Consider the following 18,046-nt stretch of genomic DNA (forward strand, 5'->3'; position numbering starts at 1 on the left):
TGGGCGAAGGCAAAAGTGTTTATTCAAGACTTTCTACCACACTGTGGGAAGCATCAATAAACAGTTATAATAAACAGTTATCATTCTGAGTCACTGCAAGCTTGGGATTGGATGCTGGCTCTCACGGTAGCCTGTGTTGGAACCATGAGCAGCCATGTGCACCTCCACGCACGGCCGAGCTCAACCTGAAGACCACGCGTGCTCCCTGGCAGGAGCAGGAGGCCTGACCGCAGACGCAGCAGCTCCCCAGCCTGAGCCTGGGAGTGCACCAGCCAGCTCGCAGCGGAGGCCGTTTCTCCTCACAGGCTGGAGTGAGCTCAGAGTCTAGAGGTTAGAGGACCTCAGACTAAGAGCTGCAACAGAACAACAGCAAGAACATTCTGGAAACGATACCACAGTGAATCTTTTCTACTTTCACTCACACTTGGTGAGGACCTCAGACATGAAACCCTGGGGAGAGATGAGTGTGGCCGCCAGAGTTTGGCTGGGATGCGGCTGAGAAAGACCTGCTGCTGGCCGAGGAGGACGGTGGCTGGCGTGGCCCTCATGGCCAGCAGGTGCTAGGACTCCTCCGGAGCCCCGGGCGCCTGTCTGAGCTGCCGGCTGTGGACCACCTGCAGAGCTCCCCCCGCAGCCTGGCGGAGCTGGGCATCCAGGGCACCACGGAGGTCGTTCACCTGGACGTCAGGCAGGGGGTTAAGGCCAATGATGACCCTGTCCCTCGGGGCCAGCTCACCCTCTGCATGAGGGCCAAGGTCCCGCCGTCGCCTCCGGAGGTCAGAGCCAGCCTGCAGTTTCAGGTCCCGGTTGGGCTTGGCATTGTCCGGCCTCTGGCCCCCCGGGACAGCTTGTTTGAGCCCCAGCTCTGGCTCTGGCCTCTGCCTGGGCTCCGGGACAGCAGCGTCCTCCTCGCCTCCCAGCTGCTCGTGGGACACAGGCATATGGTCCCCGCCGCGGGCCTCCTTTCTCATCTCCAGGTGACCGCCATGGTCCAGCCGGTGGCCCTGCTGTCCACCCTGCTCGCCATCAGAGATGACCCGCAGTTCCGGCTGGCGTAACACAGCCTGGGGCTGTGCGGCTGCTCCTTCTGCCCCGCCGGGCAGGTCCACTGCAAGGCCCAGGTCTCGGCTCATTTGCTTGGGCTTCATGTGAGGGTCCCCCATCTCTGCTCCCGGCCCTGCCACGAGCCAGTTGGCTTCCTTCAGAATGCCGGTGCCAGTGGCTGCCACCTCCTTCCCAGGTTTCTTCCTGTCTTGGGAACCACCGCCAGTAACATCCTGACTTTGCCCGGGGAATTCCTCTGCAAGACGTTCCTCTGGGCCCCCGGCTTCCCTGGCAGGGTCTGGCACAGGCACCTGCTCCAGGCCCTTGAGGAGCTCCTTCACCGTGCCAGCTGCCCCGGGGGCAGCATCCTTCTGGCCGTCTCTCGGCTTGGCCTGGGCTGCCCGAGGCTCTGTGTCAGGGCCGCCGTCAGGAGGGCCAGCAGGGTCTCTGCCCACAGGCCTCTCGGGGTGCTCCAGGGAGCGCTGGTTAAGGTCCTGGGATGGAGCAGGGCGGCCCCCAGGAGCTCTGAGGACAGGGTCCAAAGGCAGGGGAGGCAGATTCTCCATCGTCTCCCTGGCCTTGCCTTCGGGGGCCTCCTGGCCTCTGGGCACCGCTGCCCCGGGCTCTGGATGCACCTCCACTGCAAATGAAGTCGGTCATCAATTTAGCCACAGCACTGAACATAGGCTGCTAGTGGAGGGGCTCAAAAGAACAAGCAACAACTGAGCATTGGGAACCAAAACCAGACTCACCCTCAGGACTTGAGGACACCGAGCCTCAGACCCAGCCGCATGAGGACAGCAGGAGACCCCCTGCCTGGCCCCACCCCACTCCATCCGCCAGCCCGGCCTACCCTGCCTGGGCTTGTCCTCCTCGTCCTCCTGCCTCTGCTGGTGGATCTCCTTGTGCTGCTCCTCGATCACCGCCAGCAGCTTCTCCTGCTGGTCCAGCAAGCGCTTTTGCTGCACCTGCTGTTCTTTGATCACCTGAAGCAGGACGGCGTGGTCCAGCATCTCCGCCCTACCAGCTTCTGGGTTTGGAAAGCACACAGTCAGAGGGTGCTGGGGCTGCTCATGCACCTTGCTGGGCCAGGGATCGCGCGGCCCACAGCAAGGCAACGCACAGGTCACCTGCAGGGAGTGTGCCTGAACGCTGGCCACTGGTGACACCCGTCACGACCGTGAAGCCTGGACAGCTCAGTGAGGCACTCAGGCCCAAGGGCCCGGGAGAGGCTGTGCCCTGACTGCCCCTGGAAGCCCACCCGGGATGGCCTCTCCCGCACAGCCAGCCACTCTGCCACATCAGTTCTCCCACTGGCTGTGCCGCAGGCGCACCCGGCAGGACCCCAGGAAGCCTGCTTGTTGCCCATGAAAATGAGTGTCCAGAGAAACACAGAGTCAAAAGGACTGTGCCAGAATGTCAGAGATGGTTATCTTGGCTGGGTGGGTTTTTGTTTTTGTCTTTTCCACTTTACACATTCAGTTGTTCTAGGACAAACAGATAAGAAAATAAGCCTGGGCGCGGCGGCTCACGCCTGTAATCCCAGCAATTTGGGAGGCGGAGGCAGGCAGATCGCTTGAGCCCAGGAGTTAGAGACCAGCCTGGGAAACATAGCAAGACCCCCATCTCCACGAAAAAAACATAAAAATAAAAATTATCAGGGTGTGGTGACAGGCGTCTGTACTCCCAGCTACTCAGGGGGCAGAGGCCAGAGGATCACTTGAGCCCAGGAGGTTGAGGCTGCAGTGAGCCGTGATCACACCACTGCACTCCAGCCTGGGCAACAGAGCGAGACCCTGTCTCAAAAAAGAAAAAAGAAAAGAAAAACTGTAAGCTATGTTTTGAAAAGAATATTGGTACTTTTAGAAAGTTTCCTCCGAGATGATAATTTTAAAAACAAACAAAAGCTGTCTTCTTTTTCTTTTTTTTTTTTTTTGAGATGGAGTCTTGCTCTGTCGCCCAGGCTGGAGTGCAGTGGCGCGATCTTGGCTCACTGCAAGCTCTGCCTCCCGGGTTCACGCCATTCTCCTGCCTCAGCCTCCCGAGTAGCTGGGACTACAGGCGCCTGCCACCACGCCTGGCTAATGTTTTGTATTTTTAGTAGAGACGGGGTTTCACCGTGTTAGCCGGGATGGTCTTGATCTCCTGACCTCGTGATTCACCTGCCTCAGCCTCGCAAAGTGCTGGGATTACAGGCGTGAGCCACCGCGCCCAGCCAAAAGCTGTCTTCTTTTAAGGGGAGCATGGGAGCTGGAGCGTCAGTGAGGCCCCAGCCAGCCATCCTGAGCACTGCTCCTGAACACCATCCGCTGTGGAAATTCTGGGCAGGTCCTGCATGATGGGGAGCCCCAGTGCACCTAGTGTTAAGAGCTGGTGCCGGCAGCAAGGGCCAGAGGACAGGCCTGCCCGGGTTACAGCTGGCGCACACTTGGTGCAGGAGCACCCGGTCTGACTCGCTTCAACACTGGTGAGTTATTTGTTGCAAGCAGCCGTGGCTTATGTAATTTTTACAACACGTTTTCAAATTATTATAGGAAGCTTTGAAAAATGATGGGTTAGGGCTGTGAGGCATAAAAGTTCAATCCAGGAGCAAGAAAGATGTTTTGCCAGTGGTGAGAGCAAATATCTCAGGGAGGGCCCTGCACGCCAGGCATAGACTGATGTGCCGGCCCAGCCTCCCCAGTGGTGACACCATGACCAGCCAGAGAAGTGCAGGGTCAGCATTCTCCCAGGAACGCAGCCCTGGGCCTCGCCCAGACCCCTGGATGTGGGGGACAGGGCCGGCTCCAAGGAGATCAGGGCCGTAGGGCCGGCCCTTGAGCAGCAGCCCCTGCTCCCTGCTAGCACCCCGGGCCAGACGCCTGCCTGCAGGGAAAGGCCATGACAGGCAGAGCAGGTCTCCTGCACACCTCCTTTCACAGGAAGAAGTGCAGGCGGCAGACAAGCCACCTCGGCCATGGGCCATGCTCTCGCCCTGGGTGCTGCGGGGCTCAACCACGGAATGGTCCATGGTACAAGGACGAGATCCCATGTGCTGGCGACACCTCCCCATCCTCCAGGGCAGGGTTCCGAAAGAGCAGGCACCATGGCCTCACTTGCTCCTCAAAGGACTAGCCCTGGGCCTGGTGCTGGGAAGAGTAGGAAAGAGGAGGAGACAGAAGGGGGGAGGGGGAGGGGGAGGAGGAAGGAGGGAAGAGGAGGAGGAAAGAGGGAAGAGGAGGAGGAAAGAGGGAAGAGGAGGAGGAAGGAGGGAAGAAGAGAAGGAAGGAGGGAAGAGGAGAGGAGGGAAGAGGAGGAGGAAGGAGGGAAGAGGAGGAAGGAGGGAAGAGGAAGAGAGAAGGGAAGAGGAGGAAGGAGGGAAGAGGAGGAAGGACGGAAGAGGAGAGGAGGGAAGAGGAGGAAGGAGGGAGGGAAGAGGAGGAGGAAGGAGGGAGGGAGAAGGAGGGAGGGAAGAGGAGGGAGAAGGAGGGAGGGAGAAGGAAGGAGGGAAGAGGAGGGAGTAGGAAGGAGGGAAGAGGAGGGAAGAGGGAGGGAAGAGGAGGGAGAAGGAGGGAGGGAAGAGGAGGCAGAAGGAAGGAGGAGGGAAGAGGAGGGAGGAGAGAAGAGGAAGAGGAGGAAAAAAGAGGGGGAGGGGGAGGGAGGAAAGAGCCGTGCCATGTCCAGCCAGAAGCCACGTGGGACACATGTGAAGCACCGTGGAGGAGACAGGCTGTTCCTACAGCCAGAGCCCACCAAGACCACGGGGACTGGGCTGCAGAAGGCATGAAGCCACCCACCTGTTGAGACCCATGCAGATCTGTCAAGGTGGCCCATGAGGCAGCAGTGCAGGCAGCGCCCCCCTCGGCTGATGCCCTAAGCAGCCTGCGCTTAGACGCTTGCAGAGACCAGCTGCCCTCTGATGACAGGCACAGCCACAGCAGGGCTGGGAAGGACCACAGCCTTTATAACAAGGGAGCGGAGTGGGCACCGGAACCCCGCCTGAGGGGCTGTGGCTGAGCCTGGGTGCGTGCGCCGGTCTGGGGCCTGACACGTGTCCCCATGCAGGGCTGTCCCTGGGGCAGGTGTGCCGCCGAGGGGCTGCACTCAGGTCTGTGGCCCGCCAGACAGGCTCTTGACTTCAGCACACTCCTCTGGGTTCGTACCTGCTACTATCTTTTTAATTTCAGCTGCTCGTCCCGTTGAGAGGCATACGGAAGAAAGGCAGAATAGGAAACCGTGAAAAGTCTTTTTCAGAAAGAAGAAAATCAAAAGAATCAAACAGGTTCAGGTAACAGAGCACAGGAATTGGAACCAACAAATATGGCCAGACTAAAACCGGAGACAAAACCCCACATGCGCGAACTTCTGAAGCAGCTCAGAGCTCCGGGAGCCCAGGGGGTGCCTTTGGGCTCTGCCTTCCACGCTGCAGGTGCGAGGAGGGCGAGCTGCACCTGGAGAAGCCAGGCCACAGCGGCTGGGACGTGGCTGCTGCAACCGCCCTCCCTCGGACTGGCTGTCCTGAGGCCATAGGGCAAGATGCGCGGGCAGGAAGCGCGTGTCTTACGAACATCCTGGGAGGTGCCCGCGCCAAGGCTGGCCCAGAGCTCCCACACCTGCTCCCAGGGGCTTGGCACAGAAGGCCGGAGCGGCTGTGCCCTGCGACCCCCACACAGATCCCTGGAACAGACCCTCTCAATGCTGAGGCACACGTGGACCCCTCATGGGGCAGGGTTGACCATCTTGAGAGAAGGCTTGGACGCTGCCACCAAATGCACGAGACTTTTGGTGAGCGGGGGCTCAGCCACACACCCTCAAGAGGGCAGGTGGACCCCTAGCCTGGGAGAGGACATGGCACAGAAGCCTGTCCCCAGCAGGCCCACAGGCGGGGCTGCTGCTACCCAGCTGCGTGAGGCCACAAGGAAGGGTCTCAAAAAGCCAACAGCTGGGACCCAAGGGGCGGGAAGTTTGGAGGAGGATTCAGAGCAAGTTTTATTCTCAGGAGAGCAAAGGCATAAGGAGCTTTCCTGGAAGGACAGGTGATAGATCCCTGTAGATGAACACAGCCGAGCTCCGACGGCCAAGCGTGTGGGAGCAGTGCTCTGGGCCAGGGCTCTGCTAGGACCAGGGCGGGCACAGCCACCCCCAAGCCGGGTCCCCTCGGGGCACAGCCTTTAAATAAACCTCCACATCTGGGTGCAGACACGCCCACACCTGGCTGGCTTTAAATACTGCTTGAGTGTTAGAACTGTTAACAAACCTGCTTTCAAGTAAGACAAAATGGTAATCACAAGCCATGTAACAATGCCGCAGGTGTTTTAGAGGGGAGTAAGGGAGATAAAAGGTTCCCAGAAAGCAAGCTGCTGATGGGAAGGGAGCAGGAAGCTATACAAGGGGTCTGCTCAGCAGACGGCTGGAAAGAGAAGGGGGGCCTGGCAGGGCGCCCTAGGATGACCTGGGCATCACCCCAGGGCTGGGGGAAGGGGCTGCCGCTCTCTGGGCCTGAGGTGGGCGGCTGTGGGGCCAAGGCCTTACCCTCCAGCTGGCTGGCCGCCTGGTCTCCACCCGCTCGCTCCACGTCCCTCTGCTCTCGAGGCTCGGGCGGCAGCCCAGCCCCCGGAGCCGGCTTCTCCTCTGGGAGGGGAGGCTTCCCACCTGCACACACGGTGAAGACTCAGAAGGTTTTGCAGGAAAGTCAAGGGAGGATTTGGGGGGTGGGGGGACAGAAGGCAAGGGCGGGACAAAAGGAAGTGGCAGATGTTTCTAAAGTGACACCCCCGTCAGCACAGTTTATATTCAACCTGATGATTACTAGCGAAGCAATAAAAAAATATTTAACAACCTCATAGGCTTGTGGCAATGAGCCAATGTTAACTGCCTTCGCAATTAAAATGCAAGAACCGTCCTAAGCAGCTCTTAGACGGGCATTTAACAACGTGTTACCTGTCAGGCGCCCCCCGCGCCGCCCCCCGTGTGCGCCCACACGAGCACAGCGCGGCACCTGACATTTAGTGGTCTGGCAAACAACTGTGTGACAGATATTACAGTAGCTGTCAGCCACCAGCCTCTTCCTGTCCCCACCAGCTGCCCGGGCCCGCTCCATTTGCATGCTAATCTGGTGCAGGGAGAGAGACTGGGGACTGAGGGAGGAACCATCGATTCTGCTGCCCCTGCCCAGCCTCCCCAGCCCGAGAGGGAAGTGTCTTCTGACATGAGCCCAGGCTGACACCCACCGTGGTCGCTGTCCTCTGCGGGCTGCCCTGTGTCCCCGGCGGCGTTGCCTGGTGGCGGTACCCCCTCGGCCTTTTCCCCTTCATCCACTGCCAGGCCATTCTGCTGCTCAGACAGCACTGCCTGGGGCCGAGGATGCAGGCCCCTGTCTCCTGGCTCCAGGTCCTCCTTTGCAGGCTGGACAGCTGGCTGACCATCTGCTTCTGGAACTTTCTGGGGATCTTCAGGAAGATCACCTGCTTCCTCCAAGGCCTGGGCCTGTCCAGGCCTCTTCCCAACCTCTCCCTGCTCCGGCTCCCGTTTCTCTCTTTCTGAGTCGGGTAGAGGCGGCGCCATCTGGCCCTGGACCCCTGGAGCCTTTCCGCCCGCGTGTCTGGATGGAGGTTTGTTCTCTTCTGGCACCTCTTGGTCTTGGCCTTCATCTACCACCACCTTGTCATGAGGAACAGGAGGCTCGTGGCGGTGGGCCTCGCCCACAGGCACAGCAATCCCTGCAAGGGCATGGGGGACAGATGGGGTCAGGCTGAGGCCCCTCCTTCCCTTCCCAGGGAATCAGAACTGGGTTCTTCCCTGGGTTCTGGCTCCCAACAGTGTGACAGGCCAACAGATACCACCTCCCCGGCTGGCCTCCCTGCTGCCTGGCCAAGCACAGCTGACGCTAAAGTTCAACAGGGGCAGCTGCAAACAAGTTGCTCTGGGAGGGGCAGGACATTCATCTGAATTGAAAAAGAAACCAAAAAAGACCAGAACTTAGGCTGGGCTGAAGGGAAAAAGATACACATAGCCCTGAGAGCCACGCCGCAGGGTGTCCAGCCTGCAAAAGAGGACCCGGGGCCCCCCTTCCCCGTCCGCACCCCCCGGCCAGTGCCCAGCACCTTGCCCAGGGCGATCAAGCTGCGCCTCCTCCTGTGCCTCCTTGCCATCTTCCCGTCCGGGCACATCCACGGGCCCCTTGATCTGGGCCTGCTCCAGCTCCTCTCTCTCCTTCGGCAGCTTCGGCTTCTCCCGGCCATCCTCAGCCACGGCCACAACCGGATCCTGGGCTGGGAGCAGGGCACAGTTAGGGAACCGCACTGCCAGGCAGCTCCAGGAGCAGGGTAGCTCTCCCTGGACTGTTACCATATTTTCCAGCCAAATGGCAGAGCCAAAGCAGTTTTTTTTCCCTGTTCGATCATTAGCAGCTAAGTAGCACAGAAAACTGTCATTTTTCATGTGTATTCACAACAAAAATATGTCAAAATGTGATTTACACCTAACTGGGCGCAGGGAGAACTGGACTCCATGTAATACTCAGTCATTACCACCAGATGGCGGCACGAGCCCACCAACCGACTCTCCCACAGTCCCCTCCATTACTGCCATCACCTCCATCACCACCGTCATCACTGTCACCTCCACCACCACCACCACCATCACTGCTATCACCACCATCATCTCCATCCCTACCACCATCACCATCATCATCACCATCACCACTACCATCACCACCATCACTGCCAACCCTACCATCACTGCCATCACCTCCATCATCGTCATCACCACCACCATCTCCATCCCTACCACCATCACTGCCATCCCCACCACCATCGCTGCATCATTGCCACCACCTCCATAATCATCACCTATATCACCGTCACCTCCATCACCACCACCATCACTGCCATCACCTCCATCATCGTCATCACCACCACCATCTCCATCCCTACCACCATCACTGCCATCCCCACCACCATCGCTGCATCATTGCCACCACCTCCATAATCATCACCTATATCACCGTCACCTCCATCACCACCACCATCACTGCCATCACCTCCATCATCGTCATCACCGCCATCACCACCACCACCGCCACCATCACCTCCATCATTGTCATCACCTCCATCACCACCACCACCGCCACCATCACCTCCATCATCGTCATCACCTCCATCACCACCACCGCCACCATCACCTCCATCATCGTCATCACCTCCATCACCACCACCGCCACCATCACCTCCATCATCGTCATCACCTCCATCACCACCACCACCGCCACCATCACCTCCATCATCGTCATCACCTCCATCACCACCACCACTGCCACCATCACCACCTCCCTGTCCCAGCAAGGCTGTATGTCCACTGAGACAGGCGCTGCAGCCGAGGGGGACTCAGGTGAAGCTGTCTGAGGAAGAATTCACACAGAGTCCAGTTCAGAGCAGCAGATGGGGCCTCACCAGCTCCCAAAGGAGAAGAAAATGGGGACAATTAGTTTAGCTTTACACCAACCCTTCTAAGAGCAGCCTGATGTGTTAGTCTAGGGAAACAGACAGTTACACTATTGTCAATTTGGAGTTGAGAGTCCTAGACAAGCTGTAGAGGGAAGGTACCACCCTACTGGGCAATAAACTAGTTAACAGAAAGCAGACGCTGGGCTCTACAGTTCAGCTAAAGTAACAAATTCAACTTTTTTCTCTTTTTAAGATGGGCTCCTGCTGTGTCGCCCAGGCTGGAGTGCAGTGGCACAATCTCGTCACTGCAACCTCTGCCTCCCAGGTTCAAGCAATTTTCGTGCCTCAGCCTCCTGTAGCTGGGATTACAGGCACCTGCCACAACGCCTGGCTGATTTTTGTATCTTTAGTAGAGACAGGGTTTCACCACGTTGGCCAGGCTGGTCTCAAACTCCTGACCTCAAGTGATCCACCTGCCTCATTCTCCCAAAGTGCTGGGATTACATGCGTGAGCCACCGCGCCTGGCCCAAGTGACCAATCCTATAAGTGTATGGCCACCCGCCCGAGCAGGTGAAAACATACTGGTCTCCATCACACGATTAAGCCTCGGCAGAGGCCCCATGCAGAAACAAGCCATAACTGTCAATCAAGAGGGCCTGTCCAATGGATTACTAAGTGAAGAAAGGGAGGCTGGGGAGGGGAAGGGAAAATATAGCAAAACAAAGGAAATCTCCGTTGTCATAGGACAAGATGCCTCAGAGCAGTCATTTTCTCAGCAGGAGCAAAATTCAGTTCCTCAGGCCATGAATGACCAGTCTGGGGCTCCAGGGGAAGCTCTGTGTGGGTGCAGGAGCCGCGGGACGGGAAGTGAGCACGGTGAGCCAGGAGCTGCCCCAGAGGTCCCTTTGGAGAACCTCCCGGGAACGCCACGCCTCTCAGCGTTCTGCAAGTGTTGCTGGATTGCACCAGCCCCTGCAGGAAGGCTGTGCGAGCGTCCTGGCTCCCCGCTGCCAGCAGCAGCTGACAAGCCAAGGGCTGCACACACAGCCTTCACGCCCGGCGCTCTGCAGCTGTCCGCGGGCAATGTACACAGCCTTTTCCACATCGGAGCCGATCTTTGCGTCGGGGACAGTTTGCCGGCAGTGCCTCTTGGCTGCAGTAAAACTAACACAAAACTTCAAAATCAGCAACTGAAAAACGTCCGAGTGCTGCCAGCCGCTTCCACTCTCAACATGAACACAGGTTGCGCAAAGACAGAAAGGGGCCCTATGTGGGGAGTGCCCCCGTCAGCTCACGACTGAGCTCCTCGGGAGGGAGGAGATCTCTGGCATCCAAATTTCTTCTCCTAGGAGGCCAGCAATACACCCAGCTAAGCCACAGCAGAGGCGGCCACGGCCAAGGGGGACGGCTCCACGCACGCCCCCAGGAACACCCAGCGGAGGGTGCTGCCGCAGGGCAACCATCCTCCCTCATTTGGCTTCAAAAATCGCCTCCAGGCCAGGCATGATGGCTCACTCCAGTAATCCCAGCACTTTCAGAGGCCGAGGCAGGAGGATCACTTGAGGTCAGGAGTTTAACACCATCCTGGCAAAACCCTGTCTCAACAAAAATACAAAATTAGCCAGGTGTGGTGTGGCGCCTGTACTCTCGGCTACTCAGAGGCTGAGGTGGGAGAATTGCTTGAACTTGGGAGGTGGAGGCTGTAGTGAGCCAGTATCGTGCCACTGCACTCCAGCCTGGGCGACAGAGTGAGATTCCGTCTCAAAAAAAAAAAAAAAAAAAAAAAAAATCATCTCCAGTCACAAAAAACCACGACCCGTGACCATCATTGGCACGTGGTCCCAGGAATGCTGTGTTTATGCTCGTCCCAGCGGCTCCTCACTGCCAGGTGCTGACGCAGGTTCCCAGCTCCTGGCACCAACAAAAACACACACCTTCCTAACAAGTGACAGAGGCCACAACTCAGCCACGGCGGAGGCGGATCCCTCAGACTTTCCTCCTTGCTGTCTAGTCGGGCATGGAGGCCCCTAGGCTGCCAAGGCCACAGCTCAGGGCTCGGTCTTTGGAGTCAGACACGCTCGGGGACTTGGAGGTGGTGACCTGGAGGGGAAGGGGCAACATCTAATGCATCCCCAACCCCACATTCAAGGCTGGCGTCCACCCCAGACCGGAGGCCAGCACGGACGGGCGGGGAGGCCAGTGACGCTGCCGTCCGGACCCCAAGAGTCGGCAAGGTGGCTCTGCGGGCTGCCGGCTTGGACCCGCCGTGGCTCCCTCTGTGCACCTTGTGATCAGTAAAGATGGAGACAGTCACATCAGACGGCCCCCAGACGAAGTGACTTTTAAACACGGTCCCGGCATCCCATGGACGGAGTTCCTCATCCACTCAAGTGCCGCCCCAAGTTCAGGAGGAGGCTCGGGATCCCAGGGCGCCACACTCGCAAGAGGTGAGAACAATGGCCGCTGACGTGACTTTTAAAAGCTAGTCCCTGCTTTTAGGCAACTTTTCTAATAGCTGATTTCTGACTTTCCCTTGATGCTGCCGTGAGAAAGTATTACTCATTAAGGGCTTGGCTTTACAGCCCAATCTTCCACACATAGCTGACCGATGACCTCATGGTCTGATCTTTGCGAATGTGAGGGGGAATCCCAGGCCATCTGGCTCCTGGTACCTGGGTGTCTGGGCTGGCAACACAGCCAGGCCCTGGTACAGCCTCCGGCAGGCGGAACCTCCTCACCACTGCTTTTGCCTCCGCCGCGGCTGGTACCGCTGGCTGTCTCTTGGGAGGCGGGAGAGGCTCCCAGTTCCTTCCACAGAGCACCGAATGGTCCGTGAGAAACAGGGCCACATGCTTCTCCCTCCTCTCCTCTGACTGCGGGGACAACGCCACCCTACTGGAGCTCTCCTGCATGCCCTACTGCGAAAGTTTTTTTTTAAGACAGGGTCCCACTCTGTCACCCAGGCTGAAGTGCAGTGGTGCCACCTCGGCTCACTGCAGCCCCAACCTTCCAGGCTCAAGCGATCCTCCCACCTCAGCATCCAGCCACCACACCCAGCTAATTTCTGTATTTTTAGTAGAGACAGGGTTTCACCATGTTGGCTGGGCTGATCTCAAACTCCTGACCTCAGATGATCCTCCTGCCCTGGCCTCCCACAGTGCTGAGATTCCAGGTGTGAGCTGCTGTGCCGGCCCGGAGAAGGCTTCTGATAGCTCCTTTGCTGTGTCCCGCATGCCTGTCCTCCTGTTATAATTTTGTGTCATGTTTCTGCTGCTGTCCTGAGCTGGCAGGGAGCTGATTCAATTGTCTGAGATAACCCTGCCAGCCGTGCAGGACCTGGCCGGATTCCGAAGGGCCCTGCCTCCTGCAGCCTCTGGCCTGTGTTGAGCCATGTGACCTGGCTCCACGCATGGCGGCCGTGTGTCCCCGCTTGGGCCTGAGCACACAGAACTGTGGCCATCTCTGCCCCTGCACCAACACACACGACCCGTCAACACCCAGCAGACGCTCATTCTGTCCCATATCACCGCATTCTGGGTCCCTTCTCAGCCAGGCCCCTGCCTCATTTTCCCACTGAGCGGAAGTGCAGCTGTGCCTGCCCCACTGGGGGAGTGGGGACGAGGGTGCCTGAGGGGTGCAGGCCCTGCTGTGCTGCCCCATGCAGGCACTGGGAGGGACAGGGGACCTGCAGCTCCAAGAAAGGAACAGATGTCACAAAACCCGAACCCACCCGTAGCCTTCAGGGTGCTAAAGAGAGCAGGTATGAACGGCCCGACTCCCAGCTTTCAAGGTAACCGTCTTCATGAGCCTTTGCAGGGACTCAGCCATGCTCACGAAGGCCTGTGAGGCCATGCACGGGGCCCCGCTGTGCGCATCTAACCACGACATCTGCATGAGGATGGGATTCACAGCCACAGCCCAGGGCCACGCAGGACTCTCACCCAGTCAGCACGTACCATTTTTGGCCTCTGCAGCATCAAAGAGACCAATAAAACTCCGCTCAGCCGTCTGACAGGGAGCGCGCATCGGTGCAGGACCCTCGACCCCAGCTCAGCCTCAGCCAGGCAGCCCATCCATCACGGGGGAGCCGGGGGCTGGAAAATCGGAGACACGCTAAAAACAAGCAGCATGTGGTTCTGAGAGGGGCCATGTGTTTTGTTACAGCCTCATGGAAGAAATAGAAACCAGATGTGGCCTCGGAGGGCACCAGGTGAGCCAGAGGCCCGCGGCCTGCACAAGCCTCATGACAGGATACAGCTGCTTGCACCGGCCGCAGGCAGAGGCGGCGCAGTGCTAAGGGGACAGGGAGCCTCCTGCTGGCTGGCACCGAGAAGTTCACTCCCCGGCAGCCTGCTGGATGAGGGCGACACCCCTCACTGCCCAGGGCCAGGGTCTCAGCACACTGGACTCTAGCTCCCAGGCTACCACAATCCCACCGAGAGCTCCCATGTCAGCGCCCAGTCTAGCCCACAGGCCTGGACAGCAGTAAGTGGCCCTGCTCAGGCAGGACCGAGCCTGGGGCACCAGCTCCCTCTCCAGGTAGACTTTTTTCCAGTCCGAATTACCAAATCCAATGCAAGGCAGCTCTACCGGCTGCTTTGGAACACTCCCATTTTCTTCTGGTGACCCCTACTGTCCCCAAGCACAGCCCCACCGGCTGCAGGGAACCCAGAAGGCAGGGCTCCCCTGCCCACCTTTGCCATCCAGGAACAGTCATCCTTGGCAAATCTGAGCACAGCGAGTCCAGGGAGACCCTCGGAGGGTGTCCCTTGGGGCAGTTTGTATGAGGTGACGACGCTGGGAAGGAGCTTTTGAAGCACAGGAGTGCGGAGCTCAGAACAAGCCCCAGGGTCACGGCTGAGACGGCGCCCCCACGCGTTCAGCCGACGCCAGGGGCTCCCTTCGACAGACCTCTCCTCCTGTCCGTTACAGAAGCGGAGGCCCCTCCCGGAGGCAGAAGTCACTGGCCAGCACCTCCACAGCGGCCTGAGACCCCCAGCCACAGCCGGCGCTGCTCACCGGGGCTCCTCGGGTGGTGTGCAGATGATGCCCAGCGAATCTGACTGAGCCGGGGCCTCTGCAGAGGGGTGTATTGGATGTGGTGGGCACACGGGCAGTGTGGATGCATAAACCCAGCTGTCGTCAGGGGCAGAAGACCCCAGCGTGAAGGTCATCGTGGACAGCACCTACCTGCCCACCCCTGCCTGGTGCCACTCAGAGCTGGTGGGAGGGCTGGGCCTGGGGAGGTCTGCTGCCTGCAGGGCCGCCTTCTGTGGCACTCCCTCTCTAGACCTGGGAGGGTCAGGGAAGCAGCAGCCACCCAGGCCACGGAGCTGCAGCTGCACCTGGAAAGCCACACTCAGGAAACACGCATCTCTGCACCCCCGGGCTGTGCCACAGACGGAGGCATTAGGGTTACGGGGTGCCGCGGCCGGGACTCTGCCACAGACGGAGGCGTTAGGGTTACGGGGTGCCGCGGCCGGGACTCTGCCACAGACGGAGGCGTTAGGGTTACGGGGTGCCGCGGCTGGGACTCTGCCACAGATGGAGGGTTGAGGTTACAGGGCACCGCGCGGCTCCTCCCAAAGCGGCCTGCAGCTAGCTGCCTGAGGGCTCATGGTCCTAACTCCACCTACGGTCCTGGTGAACAAATAATAAACAACCTGAAGCAGCAAACCAAACTGAGGCCTGATCGCCGATCCTGTCCAGGAGAAAACTGGAGAAACTTACATCCTCAAATGAATAGCATGTGCTAAATGAACAGCATACGAGCAACACTCAGAAACGTACAGCCCACCTAGCCCACCGAGTGGCAGGCATCCAGGCCAGTGGCCACTCCTGTCCCACGTTCCCTGCATACAGGCGGCCACGCCACGGCCAGCCATGGTGCACAGAGCATCTTCACAGGGGAGGCTGGTGGCCCCACCCTGCTGGCTGCACCCACACAGGACAGAGGCCACTGAGCAGGTAAGCACAATCCCTGGACCAGACCCAGGAGACGCCCAGTGGGCACTTGCCCTGAGAAGGCTCAGAGAGCCAGGGTGGGCATACCTGAGAGCCGTGCTGCCTCCACCTTCATCAAACCCTCGGCCTCTCCAAGCCGGCCGCCAGGGGCTTCCTCTGCCAAGTCCTCGGGGACGTCCTCGCTCACAGACAGTGTGGTGACAGTGCTCACCACCAGGATGCCCAGGCCGACCCACAGCACCACCTAAGGAGACAAAGACCCCAGAGGCGGGAGTCATAGCTGGCCCCTGGCCCTGCCCAGGGTATAAAACTGGCTTGGCAGAGAGGCTCAGGGACGGGGTGAGGCACGAGGAGAGTGGACACGACAAAGTCCCCCGAGGGCGGGACAGGCGTGCAGTTTGCCCTGCCTGAGGACGGTGTCCACTCCCAGGGAGACGGGCCCGCCTGCCCGCGAAGCTCCTGACCACTAGGAGAGGGCTGAGCCCTGATGCACCGCTGTCAGAGCATGGCAGGACTCCTGGCATCCAGCCTGTGGCTGATGTGCTCTCCACGCCAGCTGGGGTCATGGGCCAACTCTGTCAGAGCTATGCCAGCCGTTCAGGATGGAGCGGGAGGGACAGCGGCTTCCAGAAGCTGCAGGTACATGACGAGCCTTAGGGGAGCAGAGGCTGAGCACTGCCCAACCTGCCTGGGAGAGGAACAGGAACCTCCAGGCAGACTTGAGCGTCCCCATCCATGTTGTCTGCAAAGCGAGTGCTCCTGCACAACCCACAAGGCTGGCCCTGTGCAGCAGACGCAGGCCCGTGGGCATGAAGGACTTGCCCCAAAGTCATCACAGCTGGCACCATGCATGGGCACGGGGGACAGAAATGGCCTTCGCCTCTCCTTAGCTGTGGTGTGGTGCCCACTGGGGTCACCCTGTGAGCTGACCTCCAGGCACTCTTTTTGCCGAAGGCTCTCCCCGTGTGACCTAGTCCTCCCTCCTTCCCCCGCTCCCCGGCCAATCATAAGCATCACACGTGCTGCCTCGGTGACTCTGACAAATTCTACACTGCGTGGCCCAGCTCCTGCCACCCCAGTTCCCACTACCCCGGCTCCCGCCACCCCTGCTATGTTAGTGAACACACTGGGCCCGCTTCTCCCCAGTCATTCACGGGGCCACGGCAGCAGGTGCTGGTTTATGCCTGGCCTGGCCCAGCGCAAGCTGCTCTCCCCAGGGAAGCGCTAGCTCCTGGTTGGGCAGAGCCTGGGTGCGCTGGCAAGGCAGACTTCTGTAAAGCCAAGGGGCTACACCATTCCCTCTGTGGTCTCAGAGCCAGAACTCAAAATCCTTTTCTGAAAGGTATGTTGATTCTTAAAGAAAATCAGTTCACAAGAACTGGTGAGACCTCCCTGGTCCAACACAATTAGAGAAGAGGTCTCCCCAGAGGGAAGGACCCGCGCTCTCCGAAGCTGGTGGCGGCTGAAAAAGACAACCTAGCGGAGAGCCTGCTTCCTCTACTTCCTTCTCTGCCACCCGGAAACACTGGGCTGGTGTTGGCATCTCCGGACACCAGTGCTGCTGAGGCTCTGGGGTCAGTGGGCTCCGCTGAAGGGAGTCCGGCGCAGTGTGCCTCGGGGCTTGTAGGATGCCCAGGGAGCCCGAGGCCCCTCTGGCAGTAACCACAGCTGGCCGGAGCAAGTGGCGACGGCAGGCCTGCCCCAGGTGCATGTGGGGACACTGTCTGATGTATGTTCCGGAGGTCCGGGTGGGGCCTGCAGGCTCGACGGCCCACAGAGCTCTGCCCCGCCCTGGCCCCGAATGTTCTTCTCCATTTGTAGATGCCCCTTCAGCCACGTTACATCTTCCTTGCAGTAAAGGGAAGAGTCCCAGGGCAGTGGTGGTGTCCAGAAGGTGACCAAAGCAGTCTTAAGATAATAAAAAGAGGAAGAAACCTGAAATCTCCCGAGGCTGCCCGATCTGTGTAGGGAGCAGGTATGGAACGGCCTGCCCAGTCAGTGGGTGTCATGGATGGCCGTGGCTTAGAGGCCTGATGCCAGAAGGAAAGGCCATCAGAGACAGGCCTTGGGGACCTGTTACAGCCCTTGTGACCCCTCCTACACCAGAGCTGCCCCTGGACCTCCATCTTCAGGGCCCTGCCCTCCCATCGAGGCCTCTGCCAGCCAGCACAGGGCAGAGACCAGGCTCGGGCCACCTGGGGTAAAGGGTCCAGATGGATATTTAACCCAACCCACCAGGAAAGTGCCTGGACAGGAGACTGTGTTGTCTGGAAGCCCTGGGAAGCTCCTCTCAGTGTGGGAACCTGCCCCGCAAGGCAGCACACCCTCGTCTCATCCCGGGTGGATTTCTCTAACTGGGCACGTGCTGAGTGCATCTCACATTTCTCCAGCTGAGGGTGGACAGAAATGACCTTGCAGAGAAGCTACAAAAAAAAATTTATCTCCTTACTTGGACTTCCCATAACACCAACACAGTAATTACGGGATCTTGGTGAGAGTACCTAAATGGGAAGGGAAAGCACCTTTGCCACCGGCTGGTCAGGACAGAAGACTCCCCAGGTGGGAATCCCAGGAGCCCAGAGTTTGCCATCCGCCAGGGAGCACAGCAAGACCC

The 18,046-nt window shown here is 59.2% G+C and overlaps 1 protein-coding gene across 3 annotated transcripts in view; it reads right to left on the bottom strand.

Moving 5' to 3' along the window:
• Positions 1–18,046, bottom strand: part of SLC38A10 (solute carrier family 38 member 10) — a 50,773-nt gene continuing 32,727 nt past the window's right edge. For 2 of the 3 annotated variants that reach the window (XM_054457462.2, XM_054457464.2), the window contains 7 exons: positions 15,520–15,676; positions 8,127–8,294; positions 7,254–7,742; positions 6,556–6,675; positions 5,187–5,210; positions 1,898–2,074; positions 1–1,684 (listed from right to left, as the gene is read on the bottom strand). In XM_054457462.2, the coding sequence (XP_054313437.1) occupies positions 561–1,684; positions 1,898–2,074; positions 5,187–5,210; positions 6,556–6,675; positions 7,254–7,742; positions 8,127–8,294; positions 15,520–15,676 (2,259 nt within the window). In that variant the 3' untranslated portion in view covers positions 1–560. The remainder of the gene's footprint in view (positions 1,685–1,897; positions 2,075–5,186; positions 5,211–6,555; positions 6,676–7,253; positions 7,743–8,126; positions 8,295–15,519; positions 15,677–18,046) is intronic. The other variant, XM_054457463.2, reaches the window with a different exon arrangement.

Source organism: Pongo pygmaeus, chromosome 19, assembly GCF_028885625.2.
Source record: "Pongo pygmaeus isolate AG05252 chromosome 19, NHGRI_mPonPyg2-v2.0_pri, whole genome shotgun sequence".
NCBI classification, from domain to species: Eukaryota; Metazoa; Chordata; class Mammalia; order Primates; family Hominidae; genus Pongo; species Pongo pygmaeus.